The 23,789-nt window shown below is 52.0% G+C and overlaps 1 protein-coding gene across 2 annotated transcripts in view; it reads left to right on the top strand.

The window, feature by feature from the left end:
- The first annotated feature begins 341 nt into the window (after positions 1 to 341).
- The window catches only part of FAM3B (FAM3 metabolism regulating signaling molecule B), a 38,015-nt gene continuing 14,567 nt past the window's right edge, over positions 342 to 23,789 (top strand). Inside the window, exons 1-3 of one of the 2 annotated variants that reach the window (XM_038581536.1) lie at positions 342 to 473; positions 6,386 to 6,529; positions 20,168 to 20,291. In XM_038581536.1, the coding sequence (XP_038437464.1) occupies positions 455 to 473; positions 6,386 to 6,529; positions 20,168 to 20,291 (287 nt within the window). In that variant the 5' untranslated portion in view covers positions 342 to 454. The remainder of the gene's footprint in view (positions 474 to 6,385; positions 6,530 to 20,167; positions 20,292 to 23,789) is intronic. The other variant, XM_038581535.1, reaches the window with a different exon arrangement.

A 23,789-nucleotide genomic window follows, 5' to 3' on the forward strand; every position in this document is an offset into this window, starting at 1 on the left:
GCAGGAGCCTTCTGACCCTGGCCCCTGGGGCCGGCTGCCACCTCGGAACCTGCGGGGACTCGGCTCAGGGCCTGCTTCTCTTCGTAGCCATTTCCCTTCCGGAGACATTGCACTGGCGGCTGGGGCTGCGAACCGTTAAGGGACACGGGGTCCTCCCCCTGGGGGACAGACCCTGTCCCTACTCCGGGCCCCCTGTCGGCGGGGCGGGGGCAGCATCCCTCCTGGGCCGCAGGCTGGTGGAGCTCGTGGGCGCCGCCCCGCGCACCTGCCGGTCCGCACCTGCCGGATCTGCAGGCGCCTGCCCGGCCAGCCCCCGCCCGGCCCCCAGCCGGCCTGCGCTTCCGTGAGGCCCCTCTGCCCGCCCTTTGCACCTCTTGTGCGCTTCGAGGGCGCGTCCCGGTCGCCCGCGGCCCCTGCGAGGCCCTGTGCGGTCGCCGGCGAGCTGCGCCCGAAGATGCGCCCCTGGACTGCAGGTGAGTGCGACCCCTGCGGCGGGAGCGGTGCAGAGCCGGCGCCCTGGCCCTCCCCGGGACCACCCCCCCCCCCCGACCCCCGCGGGTCTCCCCGCAGCCCCGGGAGCAGAATCGCGGGCTCCAGTCCCGCGGGGCCGGTTCGCTGGGTCCCCCGCGCGCAGGGTCCGGGGCAGGTGCGGCTGGAGCAGGTGCACGGGAGCAGGGGGGCTGTGCCTGCCGGGATGCCCCGGGCCCTGGCACCCCCCCCACGGGGCTGCTTCGTGGGCTCCACCTGGCGCTGCGCCGGCCTGACCAGCCTAGGAAGTTAGGAAAAGCCAGGGACACTGAGGCAGCCTTTTTAAGTGGCCCGGGGATGTGAGTGGCTGGCAAGTGGGGACGGATTCATGTGGACTGCTCCACTGACACCCACTGTAAAAGTTGTGCCTGCATCCCTTTCTTGAGGCCGCTTTTAAGTTTTTTTCCCCCCAAGTATCAAATTACTTGAGCCTGCACAAGGCTTGGGAAAAAAAAAAAAAAAAAAGGAAAAAGGGAAGAAAAAACAAAATGCTCATCCCGCCAGCCATGTGGTCTCTCAAAGCCGGCGGGTCCTGACCTCCGCGTCTGCCGGCCACTGGCCTGCCGGCCTTGCTTTACAGGGTGCTCTGGGGTTCCCCGGTGGACCTGCCCACCTTTGCCTTCCTGGTTCGGTTTGCTGTTTGCTTCCTATAATCTGAGGAATCCGGATTCCTTCTGGAGCAAGGGAGCATATCTTGTGCAAAAATGGGAAGTTCAGAAATGGTGAATTCTCTGTGGTGGCCACCTCCCCCTCCCAGGAGGGCAGCTGGTCTGCCGGGTAGGTAGGTGGTGGACTAAACCGCCTTTCGTTGGGGCACACTCCGGAAAGCTCTAAGCGCCACCCTTGCGGCTCCGTTCCCAAAGTTTGGGAAGATAAGAGTTTAAGGTTTTTCTTTATCGTGTGAAATAGTCATGTTCTCTGCAAAACTTTATGAATGGCACTGTTTTCGGTAACTCGTGTGGATTGTAGGATAAACGGGTGGAAATAGGTCTTTTTGGCGGGGGAGAAAACATCTCTCTTGGGGCACTGACTTTCATAGCTATTTTGGAAGATTTTTTTTCATTCTTCCTTTTAAAACAAAAAAAGAATTATTCAAGAAAGATACACAGAGAGAGGTAGAGACACAGGCAGAGGGAGAAGCAGGCTCCCTGCAGGGGAGCCCAATGTGGGACTCAATCCCCAGACCTGGGATCATGCCCTGAGCCTAAAGCAGATGCTCAACCACTGAGCCATCCAGGTGCCCCTCAGTATTTCCATATTACATTCTTTTTTTTTTTTTTTTTAAGATTTTATTTGTTTATTTGACAGAGAAACACAAGCAGCGGGAGCAGGAGAGGCAGGCTCCTCGCTGAGCAGGGACCCCGAGATCATGGCCCATGCCAAAGGCAGATGCTTAACCAATGGGGCCACCCTGGCACCCCTCTATTTTATATTCTTTTTTTATATACAATTTTATTTATTCATGAGAGACACAGAGAGAGAGAGGCAGAGACACAGGGAGAGAGAGAAGCAGGCTCCATGCAGGGGGCCCGATGTGGGACTCGATCCTGAGACTCCAGGATCTGGGCCAAAGGCAGATGCCCAACCGCTGAGCCACCCAGGCGTCCCTCTATTTTATATTTTATATTCTTGAAAACGTTTTGCTGGTTACTTCCTACCCACACCTCTTTCTCACATAGCCCTTGTGAGTCATTCATGGGCCATGTGGTCCTTTCACATAAAGCTTTGACCTAACCCCAGATTTGTGTTCATATGGACGTGTGTGGTTAGGGGAGAGTCACCTGCAGAAACTCGGAACCACGTTCCTTTGAATTTTATGAGCTCAGGATTCGGCAACATTCTTAGAAGCAGCATTTTCCTGGGTCAGTCAGGCCCTGGGTCTGTCCCAGGTAGAAAGTCCACAGGAGGGACATTCTGACCGAATGGGTGGAGTAAGTTAAGCCACCGCCACCGAGCTAAACAGCACCTCTGCTCAGCTGCCTGGTAGCGGTCATCCTAACCCCTCCAAAGTAGGGTGTTGGTGTGTGAAACTTCCCAGGCAGGCTACCTTCCAAACCTACTGTGGCGTTCAGGCGTGACGTTTCCCAGCCTCTCTGCCGTGAAGCCTCAGCCAGCAGCAGGACAGTGACAGCAGTGCGTACTGAGGCCAAAGCAGCCGAGTCTCGGAGGACGAGCAGGGCTCATCCACCCTCAGCCCTCTCGTACCCCTGCCGCCCCCCACCCAGGATAAGAGGTGCAGGAGGTCCAGGGCAAGGGGATTTGGGTTCATGTTGGCGAGGCCGCTGGTGACGGCTTCCTCACCCTGCTTCATGCTGAAAGAGATCCCACCAAAGAAAATGTGTTCTTGAGGGGTTTGGAGTTGCCTTCTTCAGGGTCCCCAGGGCTGGAGGGGTAGATGGTGCCCCAGGATCCCCCTACCTGTAGCCTGGCTTAGTGCAAGTTGGTCTTAGGACTGCTGTCTCCTCCAGCGTAAGTTCCCCTGGCACCTGGGCTACTTCTGCGACCGTAAGGCCTGTGCACTGGCTGCCGGTCTAGCTGGCCACTGGCATGGGCCACCAAACTCTCCTGGTGGACTGGTCCCAGTCCATGCCGCCTGGTCTCTCCTTCCGCCTCAAGGTGGCTCTAGTTTTAGGTCTTGGCTTTTCTGGGCCAATGGCAGAAACCAGCTCTCCCCAGGCCTAACGTCACCTGCTCACCCCTCACCTAAAGCACCAATGCTTTCCGCTTTCCCGGGAAGCGTGCGGGATTGGGAGCTTATTGCTTGCAAGGCAGGCCAGCTGTGGTTTATAGCTGTGCCCGTGAGGGCGCATTCATCATGGACCCTCCCTGTCACTTCCATTCGTGTGTCCTTGTTCAGCTGGGGACAGAGTCACGTCTCCCTTCCGTGTAGCTGTCTCTACACATTTGGAAGGTAGCATCATGTTCTGTTTCAGTGTCCTCCGAGCTAAACAGCACCTCTGCTCAGAGACCTCACCCGAGACGTGGCGACCAGAAGATCCTGCAAATGCGTCTCTGGTTTGCCCATTGTCTTCCTTGAATATGACACTTGGTTAAAAGTGCGATCTGACACACACAGGACACAAAGGCCTATTGTTGCCCTTGAACCAGACACTATCGATACTGACTCCGTTTCCAGCAGGCACACCGCAGTGCTTGCTCGGTGTGCCTCTGAAAGAATTTTCTGGAACTTCTGTGACCCATGCACTGTCTTGGTGTGTGGGCACAGCCCCGGAGGGGGAAGACCCTCGGTGTGCAGTGCCAGCAAGGCACGGGAAGGGCTGATGAGGGGCTGTGTGCAGGCCGCGCCGAGGTCGGGGGAGCCCTGGAGGGACAGAGAGAAGGCCGGAGGTCACGGAGGAGCACGCCCTGCAGGCAGAGGGACAGACTCACACCAAGGTCCCTGGCAGGACAGGGCCGAGGCTCACGGATCAGTGTGACCAGAGCAGAGCCAACAGGAGTTGCGGGGACGGAGTCAGCCAAGCCCGTGGCTCCCGTTTGTTTCCTGTGGCTCGTTTCCCCAGCGTTGAGGTGTCCCTTCAGCCCCGCAAACTGCAGCGGCCACCCTGTCCTTACAGAAGCCACCCCTGCGTAACCTTCTAACAGGCTCAGGGGCCGCACGGTTTGGAATAATGGAGGAACCTAACGGACGTTGGCATGCACGCTTGGAAAAGACCAGCTCGTCCCATGAAACTGAAACGTGCCATCCAAGGGAACATCCCCTGTGGACGGTCCACGGATCCGGAGCGCCAGTCATACGCGGAGGCCTCTGGATGGAAGACTGGGAGGGCCCCAGCCTCGGAGTTCTGGGCCTCTGCTCCTGGGGTCATGGTGTATCAATGTCCACACACACACACACACACACACACACATACACACACACGTGCATTTGCTATCAGGAGGGGGCCCAGCATCGGGCTTCGGGAGTCCAGGGTTCTTCGGTGATTGCATAGCCACCTCAGGCTCCCCGTCGTCTCCTTCCTGGAGATCAGAGGCTGGGCGGAGCCCTCAAGCCCTCCAATCCTCTCCCTTAAAGCCACCTGGGGACACTCCTTGACGTCTGTCCTGTGAGCGTCAGCTCAGGTGTGGCCGAAAGGGGCCTCTGGAGAATAACAGCAGATAGTCCTACCAGGAGATACCAAGGGCTGTAGGCGGTCTGTGCCAGGAGATGGGACAAAGTCCAGATACGACCTTTATCACATCCCCTATGGCGAGTCCACACACTGTGTAGAACTCCCCTCCCCCCACCCCACCCCCACCCCACCCCACCCCCGTCAAGAGGGAAGTAGTGATGGTGGTGGCCTGGGAAGGGGGGGCAGTAGAGATGAAGAAAAGCCTGTGGAGGTGAGATTTATGGTGGAGGTGACCCCGACGAGACTGGCCGGCGGATCCCATCAGCGCCGGGAGGGCAAGTGTGAAATGAAGGAAGGTTTCCAGGTGTCTGGCACCTGACCCCGTCCATCCACTGAGATGGTCCAGATGTGGGCCAGGGGCAGATCTGGCGGGGCAGGGGGGAGGGGAGAATGAAGGGTTTTCCTCTGGGACGTGCGAAGTGTGAGGCCCCAACCTCCCAGGGCGCAGACGGCAGGTTGGCAGTTGGGCAGCCCTGTCGGGAGCTCAGAGGATTGTCTGGATGGGCTAATCCTGGGGTCCAGAGGAGAGGCCCAGGCTGTGCCCTGGGAGGGAATGCCAGCAGAGAAGGCCGGGAGGTGCCACAAAGTGGGAGCGCCGTCAGGAGCGTGGGTGTCAGTCATCCAGGGGGGACACACACGGGGGTGCCTGTCATCCGGGGACTGAGGACTTTGGAGGCCTTGACCAGCACAGCGGCCCTGAGCCAGGGGGTGCAAGGTGAGCCCCGGGGGCCGTGGGAGGGGATGGCTATTTCCAGGCACTTGGCCTGAGCATGTTCAGAAGTGAGGCAGCCGCAGGTACAGGTGGTTGTGGAGTCAGGTGGGAGGTCCCTCCCCAGCCCTCCCTTCTCTTTCCTACCCTCGTCCTTTGCTAGGCCTCCTGTGACCTAGGAGTGGGTAATGTCTTTTCCTTAAATATTGGGAAGAAGAAAGGCACCTGGCGACTCACTCGGCGAAGTGTCTGCCTTCGGCTTAGGTCATGATCCCAGAGTCCTGGAATTGAGCCCCACGTCAGGCTCTTCCTCTCTCTCTGCCGCTCCCCCTGCTTATGCTTCCTGTCTCTCTCTCTGTCAAATAAATAAATAAAATCTTTAAAAAAAAAAAAAAAAGAATTGGGAGGAACATACCAGAGCCAATCAACCAGAAAGATTACCTCCAGGGATCTTCTGCTGCAAAACTTAGGTTTCCCTGTATGCTTGTCTGTGATGATAATGACAGGTTTGGTGCTTTTCCCAATGTTACAGGGACCCTTTGCATATTCACAGGACGCCAGGTGCTGTTCTCAGCATACACAAAACAATCCCTGCCCTCTGGAATTGTCGGTCTGCCTCCAAAAGGCTCCTCCAATCTGATTGTCTCACAAAGGAATGAGCCACTTTTGTCTTTTTAGGCCCTCGTCAGGCTTGTTGGGTCACGAGGCCACTAATGAGTCACTGGTGTTAGCACTGGAGGAAGCTCTGAAACCCAGACCAGCGGCACGAATAAAAACTTGGTGCAGAAAACATTCACACCTCGTTTCTATTATCTGCTGCCGTGACCTCAAGAGTCTCAGCACCGCCAGCCAAGTCTCAGGGCCTCGTTGCCCCCCTTGCCCCCCAGGCCCCTACCCACCTGCCACTTCCCAGGGAGGACCTGGTCCCCACAGTGCCCTGCAGGCGCTGACGCAGGAAGTGGGGTCCGGGTGGCCCCCGTGCCCTGGGCCTCCACAGTTGCCCCGTGTCTGTCCCCAGGTACTTTGAAGGCCGCGTTCTTCTTCTTTGCCTCCATAAGCGCCTGGTATTCCGGGTACCTGCTGGCAGAGCTCATTCCAGAGGTGTCCCTGACCAGAGCTGTTTACGGCTTCCGGAACATCGCTGAGAAGCCCCTCCTCAAGGGTGAGTACCAGTCCCAGGGGTGGGGTGGGAGGGGTGGGGGGGGTGCCAACTAACAGTTCTGCGGCTCAGCTGCGGTGCGAGGAGGGGGTCCTGGCCTCAGCTCTGCCCCAGCTGGCCTTGTGGTGCTGGTGCTGGTGCTGGTGATGATCAGGGCAGTGAGGAGGAGCTGGGAGGGGAGGAGAAAGGGGAAGGGGAGGAGGAGGAGGGGAGGGGAAGGACAGGTGGGGAAGGAGGGGAAGGACAAACGGGGAGGGGAGGGGAGGAGGGGAGGGGGAGAGGGAAGGGGAGGAGAAAGGGGAGGGGGAAGGAGGGGGTGGAGAAAGGGGGAGAGGAGGAGGGTGGGGAAGGGGAGGGGAGGAGGAAGGAGGAGGGGAGGAGGGTGGGGAAGGAGAGGAGGAGAAGAAGGGAAGGAGGAGGAGAAGAGAGGGGAGGTAATACCTGCCCCTTCCGTTCCCACACCCTTCCAAGGTAAATACCCCTGCTCATCCCCCTGTGAGACCCCAAGGCAAATTATGATGTTAGGAAAACAAATTTAGGGCAGCCCTGGTGGCTCAGCGGTTTAGCGCCACCTTCAGCCCCGGGCATGATCCTGGGGACCCAGGATTGAGTCCCATGTCGGGCTCCCCACGTGGAGCCTGCTTCTCCCTCTGCCCGGGTCTCTGCCTCTCTCTGTCTCTCTGTGTCTCTCATGAATAAATAAATAAAATCTTTAAAAAAAAAAAAGGAAAAATTTCGATTACTAAATAAAAATAGACATTCAGAATAATGCAACTGAAATTGGAAATAAAATGAAATCTCAAAATCTCCATTAGAATCTCCTTTGCAAAAGCAGGCAGGACACTCAAGTAGTAATGTGTACCCTCTTATGAAATCTCATTGTGAATACGTATGCTGGCAAATTTTTAATACAGAAATAAATTATAGAAAAATAACTTGCACAGGGATCCCTGGGTGGCGCAGCGGTTTAGCACCTGCCTTTGGCCCAGGGCGCGATCCTGGAGATCTGGGATGGAATCCCACGTCGGGCTCCCGGTGCATGGAGCCTGCTTCTCCCTCTGCCTGTGTCTCTGCCTCTCTCTCTGTGTGTGACTATCATAAATAAATAAAAATTTAAAAAAAAGAAAAATAACTTGCACAAATATAAAGAACTGAGTGATGACCTAAAAAATTTATAAAAGCTGGGGATACCCGGCTGGCGCAGTCGGTGGAGTGTGTGACTCTTGATCTTGTGGTTGTGAGCCTGAGCCCCACGTTGGGTGTAGAGATCACCTAAAGAGAAAAATCTTAAAAGAAAATAATAATAACATAAAATATTTTTTAAAAATTTTGTAGAAGCAATTTCTTTTCAGGTTAATTACCTTTTAGGACCCCCGCCCCCCCCCAAACCCCAATAAGTTTCCAGGAATCGACTATGACTGCCTGGATTTTTAAAATTAACTGTTTATTTAGAGAGAGCTCACATGAGGGGGGCTGGGCAGAGGCAGAGAGAATCTCAAGCAGACTCTCTGCTGCGCACGAAGCCCGAAGAAGGGCTCAATCTCATGACCCAGCGACCATGACCTGGGTGGAAACCAAGAGTCCGACGCTGAACCTGCTGTTCCACTCAGGGGCCTGTTGGTGTTTATATTTTTCATGGTTTCCATGGTGTATATGCTTGCCTTTGGGGAGTTGGGTGGACGGGGAGGAGGCCCAGCAACAAGGCGGAGCCATGCATGGGACCGGTATGGGGGACAAGGCTTTCTCGCTTTCTCTGTTGTCCCATGAAATGCACAGTCTGCCCAGGACTCCTAGGAGCTGCCTCTGTCGTCTGAGAAGGGGCTCATTCGTTCCCCCCAGGGTGGGCCAGGGAGGCCTGGTCACCTTCCCCTGGGACTGGAGCGCTGTATGGTTACCAGAAACCCAAAGGTGGCAGGAGCAGGGTGGAGGGGTGGCTGCAGCTGGCATGAGGGCTGTGTCCTGGCCCCACTTTGGAGGGAGCCAGGGTTTCCTGGGCGTCTGGTGGGCTCGGAGTTTGGGGGTTGAGCCTAGTGAGTGATTGGTGGTCCTGTGCTTATGTCGATAAGAGTAAAGGGGGCTGCGTCGCCCTTGGCGCTCTGTGGGCTCTGGGGAGGGCTCATTTCATGCTGTTGTCAGCGCCCCAGAGAGTGGCCCCCATGCAAGCACAAGGCCTCTTTGGCCAGACGCTGCCTGCACAGCCCTTAGCAGGTGCCTGAACCCCCATAGACACCTGCATTCCTCTGCCCATGGAGCACAGGGTACACCTGGCTTTGGACAGGGCTCGAGAAGGAGCATAGGTCATACTGTTGTTGGCTCAGCAGCGTGACCCTGACGCCTCCCTGGGAGTGTTTGTCCTAAATGTCCTCAGTGACCCCTGGCGTCTGGTCTGATCTGAAGCAAGGGAAGGAGCATGTTGACATGTGAGATTAGTGTTGGGCACAAAAGAAAGGGGCCGAGGAGCCAGAGGCCAGCACGGAGCACTCCCTCCACCCCTCCCGTGGCCAAGGCTGCCTGGACTGAGCCCACCTGCGCTTGGCCCTGACGCCCGCCCCCCTACCCCTTGGACTTTCACCTTATTCCTTGGGTTGCTTTTCAGCTTCATAAACTATTCTCTTAAAGTGACTCAACCCCCTGTGCGGCTGCAGAGGCCCTGTGATGCTGACTTTGGGCTTTCCCAAGGTAATTCTTACCCGCGGGTCCGTGCCCTCCTGGGTTCATACCACTGCTGGCCTGTGGAGCTGAGGACGCGTGGGGTGTTCAACAAGTACTTCTGCAGTGCGTGTCTATGAGATGGGAAGTGTGCACCCGTGGAGGGGTGAGTCTGGTTGGAAGGCACCTATGCCCCCCACCCGCAGCTCGCGACCCTAGACCTCAAAGGTCGGTTTCAGGGGAGAGTATGTAGAAGGAGAATCCTGTTGAAATGTTCGCCCGTGGGCCTCAGCTGTGCAGTCATCGAGTCATTCTCTTAGAAGCTCTCGTGCGATGGAGCCAAGCCAACCCGATCTGCCTTCCTAGACTCTCAACCAAGACCGAAGGAGCTAACGACCACTAAGTGGCTGCTGTTGCGGCAAAAAGCTGGAAAAACGACTTTCTTTTTTTTTTCTTTTTTTTTTAATAAATTAATTTTTTATTGGTGTTCAATTTACCAATATACAGAATAACACCCAGTGCTCATCCCGTCAAGTGCCCCCCTCAGTGCCCGTCACCCAGTCACCCCCCCCCCACCTCCCCTTCCATCACCCCTAGTTCGTTTCCCAGAGTCAGGAGTCTTCATGTTCTGTCTCCCTTTCTGATATTTCCCACACATTTCCTCTCCCTTCCCTTATATTCCCTTTCACTATTATTTATATTCCCCAAATGAATGAGAACATACAATGTTTGTCCTTCTCCGATTGACTCACTTCACTCAGCATAATACCCTCCAGTTCCATCCACGTTGAAGCAAATGGTGGGTATTTGTCGTTTCTAATGGCTGAGGAATATTCCATTGTATACATAGACCACATCCTCTTTATCCATTCATCTTTCGATGGACACCGAGGCTCCTTCCACAGTTTGGGTATTGTGGACATTGCTGCTATGAACATCGGGGTGCAGGTGTCCCTGCGTTTCACTGCATCTGTATCTTTGGGGTAAATCCCCAGCAGTGCAATTGCTGGGTCGTAGGGCAGGTCTATGTTTAACTCTTTGAGGAACCTCCACACAGTTTTCCAGAGTGGCTGCACCAGTTCACATTCCCACCAACAGTGGAAGAGGGTTCCCCTTTCTCCACATCCTCTCCAACATCTGTGGTTTCCTGCCTTGTTCATTTTCCCCATTCTCACTGGTGTGAGGTGGGATCTCATTGTGGTTCTGATTTGTATTTCCCTGATGGCAAGTGATGCAGAGCATTTTCTCATGTGCATGTTGGCCATGTCTATGTCTTCCTCCGTGAGATTTCTGTTCGTGTCTTTTGCCCATTTCATGATTGGGTTGTTTGTTTCTTTGGTGTTGAGTTTAATAAGTTCTTTATAGATCTTGGAAACTAGCCCTTTATCTGATACGTCATTTGCAAATATCTTCTCCCATTCTGTAGGTTGTCTTTGAGTTTTGTTGACTGTATCCTTTGCTGTGCAAAAGCTTCTTATCTTGATGATGTCCCAATAGTTCATTTTTGCTTTTGTTTCTTTTGCCTTCGTGGATGTATCTTGCAAGAAGTTACTATGGCCGAGTTCAAAAAGGGTGTTGCCTGTGTTCTCCTCTAGGATTTTGATGGAATCTTGTCTCACATTTAGATCTTTCATCCATTTTGAGTTGATCTTTGTGTCTGGTGCAAGAGAGTGGTCCAGTTTCATTCTTCTGCATGTGGATGTCCAATGTTCCCAGCACCATTTATTGAAGAGACTGTCTTTCTTCCAGTGGATGGTCTTTCCTCCTTTATCGAATATTAGTTGACCATAAAGTTGAGGGTCCACTTCTGGGTTCTCTATTCTGTTCCATTGATCTATGTGTCTGTTTTTGTGCCAGTACCACACTGTCTTGATGACCACAACCTTGTAGTACAACCCGAAATCTGGCATTGTGATGCCCCCAGATATGGTTTTCTTTTTTATTTATGATAGTCACAGAGAGAGAGAGAGAGAGAGAGAGAGAGAGAGAGAGAGGCAGAGACACAGGCAGAGGGAGAAGCAGGCTCCATGCACCGGGAGCCCGATGTGGAATTCGATCCCGGGTCTCCAGGATTGCGCCCTGGGCCAAAGGCAGGCGCCAAACCGCTGCGCCACCCAGGGATCCCTGGTTTTCTTTTTTAAAATTCCCCTGGTTATTCGGAGTCTTTTCTGATTCCACACAAATCTTAAAATAATTTGTTCCAACTCTCTGAAGAAAGTCCATGGTATTTTGATAGGGATTGCATTAAACGTGTACATTGCCTGGGTAACATTGACATTTTCACAATATTAATTCTGCCAATCCACGAGCATAGAATATTTTTCCATCTCTTTGTGTCTTCCTCAATTTCTTTCAGAAGTGTTCTATAGTGTTTAGGGTATAGATCCTTTACCTCTTGGTTAGGTTTATTCCTAGGTATCTTATGCTTTTGGGTGCAATTGTAAATGGGATTGACTCCTTAATTTCTCTTTCTTCAGTCTCATTGTTAGTGTATAGAAATGCCACTGATTTCTGGGCATTGATTTTGTATCCTGCCACGCTACCAAATTGCTGTATGAGTTCTAGCAATCTTGGGGTAGAGGCTTTTGGGTTTTCTATGTAGAGTATCATGTCATCAACGAAGAGGGAGAGTTTGACTTATTCTTTGCCAATTTGAATGCCTTTAATGTCTTTTTGTTGTCTGATTGCTGAGGCTAGGACTTCTAGTACTATGTTGAATAGCAGTGGTGAGAGTGGACATCCCTGTCTTGTTCCAGATCTTTGGGGAAAGGCTCCCAGTGCTTCCCCATTGAGAATGATATTTGCTGTGGGCTTTTCATAGATGGCTTTTAAGATGTTGAGGAATGTTCCCTCTATCCCTACACTCTGAAGAGTTTTGATCAGGAATGGATGCTGTATTTTGTCAAATGCTTTCTCTGCATCTAATGAGAGGATCATATGGTTCTTGGTCTTTCTCTTGCTGATATGATGAATCACATTGATTGTTTTACGGGTGTTGAACCAACCTTGTGTCCCGGGGATAAATCCTACTTGGTCATGGTGAATAATTTTCTTAATGTACTGTTGGATCCTATTGGCTAGTATCTTGTTGAGAGTTTTTGCATCCATGTTCATCAGGGATATTGGTCTGTAATTCTCCTTTTTGGTGGGGTCTTTGTCTGGTTTTGGAATTAAGGTGATGCTGGCCTCATAGAACAAGTTTGGAAGTACTCCATCTCTTTCTATCTTTCCAAACAGCTTTAGTAGAATAGGTATAATTTCTTCTTTAAACGTTTGATAGAATTCCCCTGGGAAGCCATCTGGCCCTGGACTCTTGTGTCTTGGGAGGTTTTTGATGACTGCTTCAATTTCCTCCCTGGTTATTGGCCTGTTCAGGTTTTCTATTTCTTCCTGTTCCAGTTTTGGTAGTTTCTGGCTTTCCAGGAATGCGTCCATTTCTTCTAGATTGCCTAATTTATTGGCATATAGCTGTTCATAATATGTTTTTAAAATCGTTTGTATTTCCTTGGTTTTGGTAGTGATCTCTCCTTTCTCATTCATTTTATTAATTTGAGTCTTCTCTCTCTTCTTTTTAAAAAGGCTGGCTAATGGTTTATCTATCTTATTAATTCTTTCAAAGAACCAACTCCTGGTTTTGTTGATCTGTTCCACAGTTCTTCTGGTCTCGATTTCGTTGAGTTCTGCTCGAATCTTAATTAACTCTCCTCTGCTGGGTGTAGGGTCCATCTGCTGTTTTTTCTCTAGCTCCTTTATGTGTAAGGTTAGCTTTTGTATTTGAGTTCTTTCCAGTTTTTGAATGGATGCTTGTATTGTGATGTATTTCCCCCTTAGGACTGCTTTTGCTGCATCCCAAAGATTTTGAACAGTTGTATCTTCATTCTCATTAGTTTCCATGAATCTTTTTAATTCTTCCTTAATTTCCTGGTTGACCCTTTCATCTTTTAGCAGGATGGTCCTTAACCTCCACGTGTTTGAGGTCCTTCCAAACTCCTTGTTGTGATTTAGTTCTAATTTCAAAGCATTATGGTCTGAGAATATACAGGAGACGATCCCAATCTTTTGGTATCGGTTCAGACCTGATTTGTCTCCCAGTATGTGGTCTATTCTGGAGAAAGTTCCATGTGCACTTGAGAAGAATTGTATTCAGTTGAGTTTGGATGTAAAGTTCTGTAGATATCTGTGAAATCCATCTGGTCCAGTGTATCATATAAAGCTCTCGTTTCTTTGGAGATGTTGTGCTTAGAAGACCTATCGAGTATAGAAAGAGCTAGATTGAAGTCACCAAGTATAAGTGTATTATTATCTAAGTATTTCTTCACTTTGGTTATTAATTGGTTTAAATATTTGGCAGCTCCCACATTCGGGGCATATATATTGAGGATTGTTAAGTCCTCTTGTTGGATAGATCCTTTAAGTATGATATAGTGTCCCTCTTCATCTCTCACTGCAGTCTTCGGGGTAAATTTTAGTTTATCTGATATAAGGATGGCTACCCCTGCTTTCTTTTGAGGACCATTTGAATGGTAAATGGTTCTCCAACCTTTTATTTTCAGGCTGTAGGTGTCCTTCTGTCTAAAATGAGTCTCTTGTAGACAGCAAATAGATGGGTCCTGCTTTTTTATCCAGTCTGAAACCCTGCGCCTTTTGATGGGGTCATTAAGCCCGTTCACGTTCAGAGTTACTATTGACAGATATGAGTTTAGTGTCATCATGATATCTATTCAGTCCTTGTTTTTGTGGACTGTTCCACTGAACTTCTTCTTAAAGGGGAATTTTAAGAGTCCCCCTTACAATTTCTTGCAGAGCTGGTTTGGAGGTCACATATTCTTTCAGTTGCTGCCTGTCTTGGAAGCTCTTTATCTCTCCTTCCATTTTGAATGAGAGCCTTGCTGGATAAAGTATTCTTGGTTGCATGTTCTTCTCATGGAGGACCCTGAATATATCCTGCCAGCCCTTTCTGGCCTGCCTGGTCGCTGTGGAGAGGTCTGCCGTTACCCTAATGCTCCTCCCCATAAAGGTCAGGGATTTCTTGTCTCTTGCTTCTTTAAGGATCTTCTCTTTATCTTTGGAATTTGCAAGCTTCACTATTAAATGTCGAGGTGTTGGACGGTTTTTATTGATTTTGGGGGGGAGGGGATCTCTCTATTTCCTGGATCTGAATGCCTGTTTCCCTTCCCAGATTAGGAAAGTTTTCAGCTAGGATTTGTTCAAATACATATTCTGGCCCTCTGGCCCTTTCGGTGCCCTCGGGAACCCCAATTAAACGTATGTTTTTCTTCCTCAGGCTGTTGTTTATTTCCCTTAATCTGTCTTCATGGTCTTTTAATTGTCTGTCTCTTTTTTCCTCAGTTTCCCTCTTTGCCATCAACTTGTCTTCTATGTCACTCACCCATTCTTCCACCTCGTTAACCCTCGTCGTTAGGACTTCTAGTTTGGATTGCATCTCATTCAATTGATTTTTAATTTCTGCCTGATTGGATCTAAATTCTGCAGTCATGAAGTCTCTTGAGTCCTTTATGCTTTTTTCTAGAGCCACCAGTAGCTGTATAATAGTGCTTCTGAATTGGCTTTCTGACATTGAATTGTAATCCAGATTTTGTAACTCTGTGGGAGAGAGGACTATTTCTGATTCTTTCTTTTGAGGTGAGGTTTTCCTTCTAGTCATTTTGCTCAGTGCAGAGTGGCCAAAAACAAGTTGTATTGGGAAAAGAAGAAAAAGAGAGAGAAGGAAAGAAAAGAGAAAAGAAAAAGAAAAAAGGAAGAAAAAAAGGAAAAAAGAGAAGAAAAAGAGAAAGAAAAAGAAAGAAAGGTGAAAAAAAGGGGGTGGGGGAAGCAATCAGAAATCAAAAAGAAAAAAAGAAAGAACCACGGGGGAGTATCTTCTGATTCTGTATACTTTAATTCCCTTGACTTCCCCTGGAACTTGTCCGTCTAGCTGGTCTTCTGGGGGAGGGGCCTGTTGTGCTGATTTTCAGGTGTTAGCACTCGGGGGAGCTGCTCTGCCCCCTGCCTGGTGCAGGGCTCAGTGGGGGTTGTTTACCCCGTGAGGCCCCAGGAAGAACAACCGCAGTGGCGGGGCCAGCTCTGCAGCCCTGGAGTCAGCTCCTGCAGTAACTCCAGAGCTCTCTGTCTGCAGGGCCTGGAGGCTCCGGGGCGGGGCCACTGATCTGCTCAGCTCGGGGCAGGAGCGTCCTTGCGGTCCTGGGCCCTCCCGGCCTCTGCCGGTCCCCGGGTGGCGGGGGGATGCCGGATCGAAAAACGACTTTCAATTCTAATTCTGCCACTAGCTAGTTGTCATGGCCTCCGACAATGACCCAGAAGGGACACGGCACACGTCTCTATGTCAGAGGCTCTTTCTAGTTCCAGATTGGCCCCTGCCTTGCACGGTAGGAGGTCCTCCGGAAAACCATGGTAGCTGGTAGGGCCTGAGCTCCCCACCTGGCTCCCGTGTCCGTGCCCCCACAGTAAGGGCCCAGAAGCAGGAATGGCGGGGAATGTGGCGACAGGGGCCCATGAGGGTGACAATGCTGCGCCCGCCCCGTCTCTCCGTGGGGTTTGGCATCCTTCCATGTTGGTACCACCGAGCCTGATGGAGCGGAGCGCTGACAGTCTGTGCCACCTCACAGCCCTCGGGGCACCCAAGAGATCATTGTCGCTCCTCATCAGGGAGTCCAGCACTCTTTGGGTGCCTTCTGGGCTTTTATTTCTGTGGACTGGACTTTAATCTCATTGGGAACAATGAGGCGAGTTGACATGGCTGAAATGTGGTCAGACGCACACCCAGGGAGCACCTTTCCTGTTTGCCTGGCATGAACGGCAGGATCACATTTCTGGAGTCACCTTCCTTGTCTAAAGGGGTGAGCGTTGTCATGGTTCCCAAATCAGAAAGTATTTCAAAGAGACAGATTCCTGGACCCCGCTCCAGGAAATTAAAAAATCTATGGGTTCGAGGTGGCGCCTAAGAACTTATATTTGTTTTAGCGAATGCAAGGATAAGAAATAAGGCAAGACTTCCCTCAGCAAGAAAATGGTTTCTAAGACCGAAATTCGCAGCGCGAGGCCTGCTCTGTTGGAGCCACAGTGCCGATCGGGGCTCAGGGTCTTACTTACACCAACAGGCAGGTGTCTCAGGAGATGGGTAAGCAGGACCCTGAGGAGCAGGCCTCTTCCTCCTGCCTGGGCATCAGCTCCCGCACCATCATGTGGGCTTTCCCATTCGGTCTTTGGAGAAAGAATTTCAAAAAAACCGCGGAGGACCTAGAGGCAACACAATATCTGGTACTTAACAGATGTTTTTTGAGTAAATATCTGTGTAATAAGAATTCTGTGGAATTAGGGAGTGAATCTACTGGGGTATGTGATGGGCAAGAGGTGGGGTTTGGAAAGAGCTCTGTCTTGTGAGATGTGTCTACCCCCCCACGGCCCCATCCTAAAGAAGGAAAGACACACAGAGGCAGAGACACAGGCAGAGGGAGAAGCAGGCTTCTTGCAGGGAGCCCGATGTGGGACTCGATCTCAGGACCCTGGGGCCACGCCCTGGGCCGAAGGCAGACGCTCATCCACTGAGCCACCCAGGCGCCCCGATCTTCTTTTTTTGATCCCATAATAACATTTTGTGCCTCCAGGGAATGGGTAGAAGGTTAATAAAAGCCTTTTTGAGATGCCACGCAGACTCCCCAACCGTTCTCAGGCACTTCAAGAAAATACCGCCTCCGTGTCATCCCTGGTCACGAGAGCCACCTTCTCCTTGGAGAATCTGATGAGAATCAAGCACCTCCCTTCTAGAAAGTGCACCTGTGCCTATCCACAGGAAGGGCACCCACATTTCCCCGGGCCCTCTGAGCAGCAGGGCCACAGGTTCGGAAGACCTGCCCTCGGCACTCCTGGGAAGACACAGGGTCCTGCTTCCAGCCCACCGCAGCACCCAGGGGAGCTGGCTGCTGTGTGGACAGCAAGGCCGTTGCCTGGTTGTGCCACTGACCATCCCTTCTGCCGGGATGAGGGGTGATGGGAGATCATCCATAGGGACCCCCAGGGATGGGCACCCTGGGAAACTCCAGCATCAGGCCTTGGGGTGAACATCCTGGGCCAAGAGGGCCAAGAGGGCGGCAGAGACGGGCAAGTCAAATCTTGTCCATCCAGTACTGTGCTTGCTCCGCTGGGCCGGCCGCCTGGCTCCTGTCCCTGAGCCCCAGGTGCACGGGAGGGATCGCCAGCAGGAGGAAGAATAAGGAAGAACTCAGGTTGGGACCCAGCCTGTGCTGCCCCAGTCCCTTGGTTTCCTCCTGACCTGCTTCACCCAGGTCCCACCCCCACGTGGACTCCTGCCTCCTGGCTTTCAAACAAAGCAAAACACCTCTTCCTCTTCCTCTTCCTCTTCCAAAACACCCAACCTGAGTTCTTCCTTATTCTTTCTCCTGCTGGCGATCCCTCCCGTGCACCTGGGGCTCAGGGACAGGAGCCAGGCGGCCGGACCAGCGGAGCAAGCACAGTACTGGATGGACAAGACTTCCTGGCCACCTTTGTACCTATGTGCTGTCACTCTGTCTCTGAATCACCCTACCATGTGGGGGTCAGGAGGCACGATGTGCCTTCGCGTCCTTGTCTCGTAAGATCCGTGGGGTATGTGGGAGACCGGCCCCCTCCTCCAGTCAGCACAGCACACCTGTCAGCCCGCCGAGCGCTCGCCATGCAGATTAACGTCCTTTTGGTTGAGAGCGTCATGCAGCCAGTGCAGCCCTACGGCCTGTGGCGATGGCAAGAGGACCTGGAAACGATGTTTTCCCAGAGCAGAGGGTGGGTTCCAGGTCCCCATGACTCTCATTCCATCTGTGCCAGGGACAAACAGCAGGGTCCCCACAGAAGTGAGGAAGTCTGTATGCTTGTAAAGGGGACAGCGTCACCTGCACTCAGGCAATTCAGGTAACAGGTAGGATGAAGGTGGATCCCACTTCAAGAGTATTCCCTCTGGGGGCGCCCGGGGGGCCCAGTCGCTTACGCAGCCGCAACCGACAATTGATTTCAGCTCAGCTCATGATCCCAGGGTCGTGGGGTCGAGCCCCGCGTCGTGCTCACCGCTCAACGGGGCATCCGCTTCTCTTCCTCTTCCTCTACCCCTCCCCCGTCTGTGCTCACGTGCTCTCTCTCTCTGTCGCTCTTTCAAATGATAAGTCAATCTTCATGATAAATAAATCAATCTTTAAAAAAAAAAGAGTATTCACTCTTACTTACAGGATGTCTGTAAGTCAGGAAACAGGACACGTGCTTTTCAACAATACGTCACATTTTCAGATATTATGCTCACTATGTTTTCAGGTAAATTATCTCTACATTTAACATAATGGATATTATTAAATTAAAAAGAAAAAAAAGCTAAAATCCAAGACACTGAGAAGATGCTGTATTTGTAGCACTTTTTCATGTTGATGGTTGGGCCCTTGGCTTTAAGTTTAGGTGTCTGGAGATTAAGAAAAAACATAGTGAATGTCTTACTTGAACATTTACGTAAGTACCATACGGCCTGAGTATGTTTAATCTGTGCCTACCAACCTCTGTATGCACAGAAGAATCTGGAAGAAAATATGCCAAAAGGTAAAACAGTAAAGATCCTTCACAGTGACAATACGTGGGATTTTTTTCCCCTTTAGTTTGCTTTCCCGTTATGTTTAATTTTCTTCTGCAGAAATTAAATAAGGAAAGGGGAAATCTCATGGGCTTTCCTTGTTTAAAACAAACAAACAAACACAAAAATAGACTACTAGGCAGAAAAATCGGTCAAGGTGGACCAGAGCTGCGGGCACAAGTGTTCAGAAAGTCTCGCTGTCCCTCTCGGCTGTGGTGTGGGGCTCGGGGCCGGGGCAGGGTACAGCGTCTGTGACATTGGGAAAGGAAGTTACAGGATATTAGAGCACTGAGCGCCAAGACAAAGGAAAGAAAACCGGGCAGCTGAGCCCCGGCCAGGCAGGTGATGGGGCGGGGGTGAAGGGTGTGAAGGGGTGCGTGGTCCCCAGGGAGCTCCAGGCCCCGAGGCCAGGCAGCACGCTGGGCCTCCAAGGGAACATGTACACCCCAATTCCCCCCAGCAGGGCCTGCCAGGGCTGGTGTGCGTGTCCTCGCCACCCGACCAGCTGTCCCTCACAGCCGTGCGTCCTGGATCAGAGAAGCACAGCTCGTCTCTGGTCAAACCGGACGACTGAGAGCACCTCCTGAGCTCTTGTCCTGGGGACTTGGGACTTAGAGCTGACCTGAGCCCAGCGTAGCGGGTCCTGTGGACAGTGACATGAGCTGGGGGTGCACGTGGTGACGATGGCCACGTCGCACCCGGTGGATGTGAGGGAGGACCGTGGGCCTGTCTGGGGCCAGCTGGGGTCCTCAGGCAGGCCCCCCCATCCTCCCCTGATGGAAAGCCCTGCAAAGCGGGGGTGCTGGGGAGACCTCTCCCCGGCCTGCTGACCTCATGGCACCCCCAGCAGAAAAGCCCAATGCCTCAGGCTCAAGTGAAAGGAAAGGGATCAATGGTGGCCAGAGTGGGCGTCCCGGGTGTGTGTGTGTGCGTGTGTGTGTGTTTCAAGTTGCATAAACGCAGCCTGGAATGATGCCCCATACGTGGCTGTTCCTTCGTTCGCCAGCATTCTGAGATCCGAGGGAACTTTCTTTAGTTCCGATACAAAACCCACGGTGCGTGCCAAGAACGTCAGTGAGCTGACCAGCCCTGGGCAGGGGCTCCCACCCCTCCTGGAATTGTTACGCCCACTCAGCACCCCCGTCCCTTCGGCATAGTTGTTACTTTAAGACAAACGCAGGCGAAATCAACTGTGTCTTCAGGGGAATTTCTGACGCTGCTGATGACAAGTTGTGACCCTCTCCGCCCTGCATCCGGGACTCTCCAGTGTGAAGTCCCTGGACGGGACGGCTGCCGATCACAGCCGGGCAGCGGGGTTCGTCAGACAGATACCAGCGTGATGCTGACTGTTATGTTCTTGTTTGTTGCAGCCCCAACCCCTAAAAGGCAGAAATGCGACCACTGGACCCCGTGCCCCTTGAACACCTATGCCTACCGCTTGCTCAGCGGGGGCGGCCGGGACAAGTATGCCAAAATCTGCTTTGAGGACGAGCTGTGAGTACCCGTGTGGAAGAAGAAAACAGCCACCCCACCCGATTGCCTCCCTTCCCCGGGGGAGGCCAGGCGCTGCCTCCCGTGGTGGGGCACGTCCCCGTGTGGAACCCCCGTTTGACGGCAGGTGGGATAAGTATCCTGTGCTTTTTATTGCACGTGTGCCATAACCCTTCCAAGTGATGGAAACACCAAAAGTCCGCAGACACAGTTGTGCTTCCGTCTTATTGTGTGACCCTCCCGGGCAGGGATGAAAGCAGGTGCTGTTCCTCTCTGCAGCCCACACCTCCCGGGTCTGTGTGTCCGCGTGACCCACGATAGCCTAAGTCAATCCTGGCTCCTGGAACTGCCCCCAGCCTAGTGTTTGCAGCTGCGCAGGCGGCCCTGCCAAAGCTCCGCAGACCGGATGCTGAAACAACAGACGCTTATTCTCCCGCGGTCTGGAGGCAGGGAGGCCAAGGTCAAGATGTGGGTGGGGCTGGTCCCCTCTGAGGGCTGCGAGAGGGCACGCCTGTCCAGGGCCGCGTCCCCACGGGGTCCCCCCTCTGTGAGTCTGCGTCCTGACTCTCCCCCGTAAAGGATGCCAGTCTTAGGGATTAGGGCTGACCCTAAGGAGCTCGTTTTTAAAGGCCCTGCCTCCAAATATGGTCACGTTCTGGGGGATCTAGGGTTTAGGACATGAGCCTGTGATTTTGAGACACTACAGTTCAGCCCGTACCACCTGGCCTAAGGATGCGTGGGACGCACAGCAATTACTACACGGGAGAGAGAGCGCTGGCTGGTCCCAGCACTGGGGAGGAAGCCTTTCCCAGTTACGTACCCCTTTCTCCAAACTGGGTGCACCTTTCTTCCACGTAGTCAGCTGGGTCACCGTGGTAGCCCTCAGCCCTCGCCTGCCCGTCCCTCTCCACCACCGTTAGTTCGTATGTCTCTGCGCTTGCCTTGCCCCCCCGCCCCAGGAGTGCGAGGCACACCCAGACACGAGCCACCCTGGGCTCAGGGTGGCTCCTCCTGGCGTGGCCTTGGCACATCCCCATTCCGTATAGGGAGGTGAACGGAAACCATACCCCTTGTGCAGGTCCATCGCTTACTAAAGGCCTACTTCACTCCGCCAGGATGCTCATCGGTAGACATTCCTTCAGGTGAACCCCCAGGTGGCTCGGGGGGCGAATAACAGTAATAAATGTGGCTCTTGTGCTCAAGGAGCTTATATCACAGCTCAGGGTTCTCCACCTCAACACGGCTGACCCTGCAGACCAGTGACTGTGCTGTACAAGGTGTGCTTTGCAGCATCCCGAGCGCCTCCTTGCTGGATGCCGTGGGCCACCCCGTCCAGCCGTGACAACCACGCATGTCTTTAGACACTACCACGTGTCACCTGGGTGGCCAGATCACTCCCTTTCCCTCCAAGAACCATTACACTTGGAGAAACATATTTTCCGGACGTCCATGGTGAATGCTATATGGTAATTTTGGGTGGGGCGGTGGAGCTTCAGAGATGAGTGTCCCGTTGAATGCGATGGTCAACGAGGTCTGTGGATGAGACCAGTTTTCAGTCTGAAAACTGAGGATCCCATAGTAAGGATGGGGGGAGACCTGGGAGCCGGTGGGACAGTGGGATGGGGATGCTCATCAGAATCATGTGGCCAGAAGGGGCTTGTTCTGAGTCAGACCCCAGAGCCCGGGATTTCCACTGTTGCATAGTGCCCAGAGCCTGTTGCACAGTCCCCTGACCATGGTGTCACAGCGACAGCATCATGCTTACCCAGTACAGACTAACGCGCCCACGTATCAGCCTCATGTGACTTGCTGTGAGGTATACCCTTTGTCACCCCCACGATGCAGACAAGGAAACTGATTCACGGGCAGATCCAGTCACTCGCCCCTCGTCACGCATCTAGGTGGTGGCAGAGCCAGGATTCCGTCCTGGCGTCCTTGGACGTGCTGGGTAGACGGACTTGAATCCAGTTGTCTAATGGAACACCTAACGATATGGCTATGTGGGACCCAAACGTAGCTTGCCTGACTTCAAACAGCATTCCAGATGTTTTTTCGGAATACAGTGCGATGGAAAGCAGCGTAGACCCGAATAAAAGCAGGTTAAAACCAACAGAGGAGTGAACATGAGCAGAGACCTAAGGAGGGTCACTCGCTTGGGTTAGCCTCACGTTCTGCTGTGGTCAGCTCATGGAGCAGAAGGTGCTGGGCTGTGGCCGTCTCACCATCCTATAGAGAAAATAGACATTCATGTAGAAAGACAAACAACAGTTTCCGGCCGCTCATTTCCTTTGTGCCACCAGCCCTCCCTGGGGACAGCCACCTCTGCCTTCAGCCTCTCTCCTTCCTTCCCTATCTCCAGGTGGCAGGCCCGTGCTCGCACTTCTCGGCTTTCCCCGAGTTGGGCATTATCTGTGGACTGGCCACTCGGTGGTTTCACCAACACTCCCGTCCTCTTCCTCACCCGGTCCTGATTCGGTCATTGCACTGACTGTGCCGTTTCAGTTTGATCAAGGTCCAGCACTTAGGTTATGAAGACCACCTAAAGAAAATCCAATGGGCTTTACTTGGTTTGAATGTTTTACTGAGTGAGGAACAGTTGGAGAACAGGAGCCGTCCCAACAGACGGGTCAGAAAGCCCAGAGCCCAGTAGTCGTGGTGTAGGAAGCAGGCATGAGTCAGTGCATTGTTTCCTGGTGTGACTTGTTACCGAGATTGACGATATTCGTTACCTGTTCATGACTGAAAAGTCATACCGACACGGGGGAAGCTTATGTTTTAAGGTCAGAGTCAGCATGTCGGTTACATGACTGAGTGCGTGGCCTGGTCACATAAACACATGGTGGCCTCCAGGTTTGTTTGCTTTTTTAACATGGTGAAATTATTTTTAATTTGTTTTAAAGATTTTATTTATTTATTCATGGGCAGAGGGAGAAGCAGGCTCCAGGACCCTGGAGTCACGACCTGAGCCTAAGGCAGATGCTCAACTGCTGAGCCACCCAGGTGCCCCACAAACATAATTTCTTCAGTTTTCTTTTTCTTTTTTTTCAAAATTATTTTGAATATTTTAGATTCTTTCCATATCCGTATGAATTTTAGGATCAGCATATAAATTTCTACACAAAAACCTGTTGGCTTTTGAACAGGATTGCATTGGATTTCCAGATCAGTTTGCGGAGAATTGACATCTTAGCAATATTGCATCTTTTACACAACAAGCATAGTTAGCTCTCCATTGACTTAAGTTTTCTTTAATTTGTGTCAAAGATGTTTTGACGATATTCAGTGTACACATTTTGGAGCTCTTTTACTGTATTTATCTCTAAGTATTTCACTTTTGATGCTGTAGTATATTTTTAAAAATTTTAATTTCTAACTCTTCATTGCTAGTACATAGAAATACAATTTATTTTTCTATAATTATCTTATATCCCACAACCTTGCTAAGCTCACTTTTTAGTTCTAGTAGTTTTGTTTTTAGATTGGCTTTTCTATGCGGATGAT

Source organism: Canis lupus, chromosome 31 (genome assembly GCF_011100685.1).
Source record: "Canis lupus familiaris isolate Mischka breed German Shepherd chromosome 31, alternate assembly UU_Cfam_GSD_1.0, whole genome shotgun sequence".
Classification (NCBI taxonomy): Eukaryota; Metazoa; Chordata; class Mammalia; order Carnivora; family Canidae; genus Canis; species Canis lupus.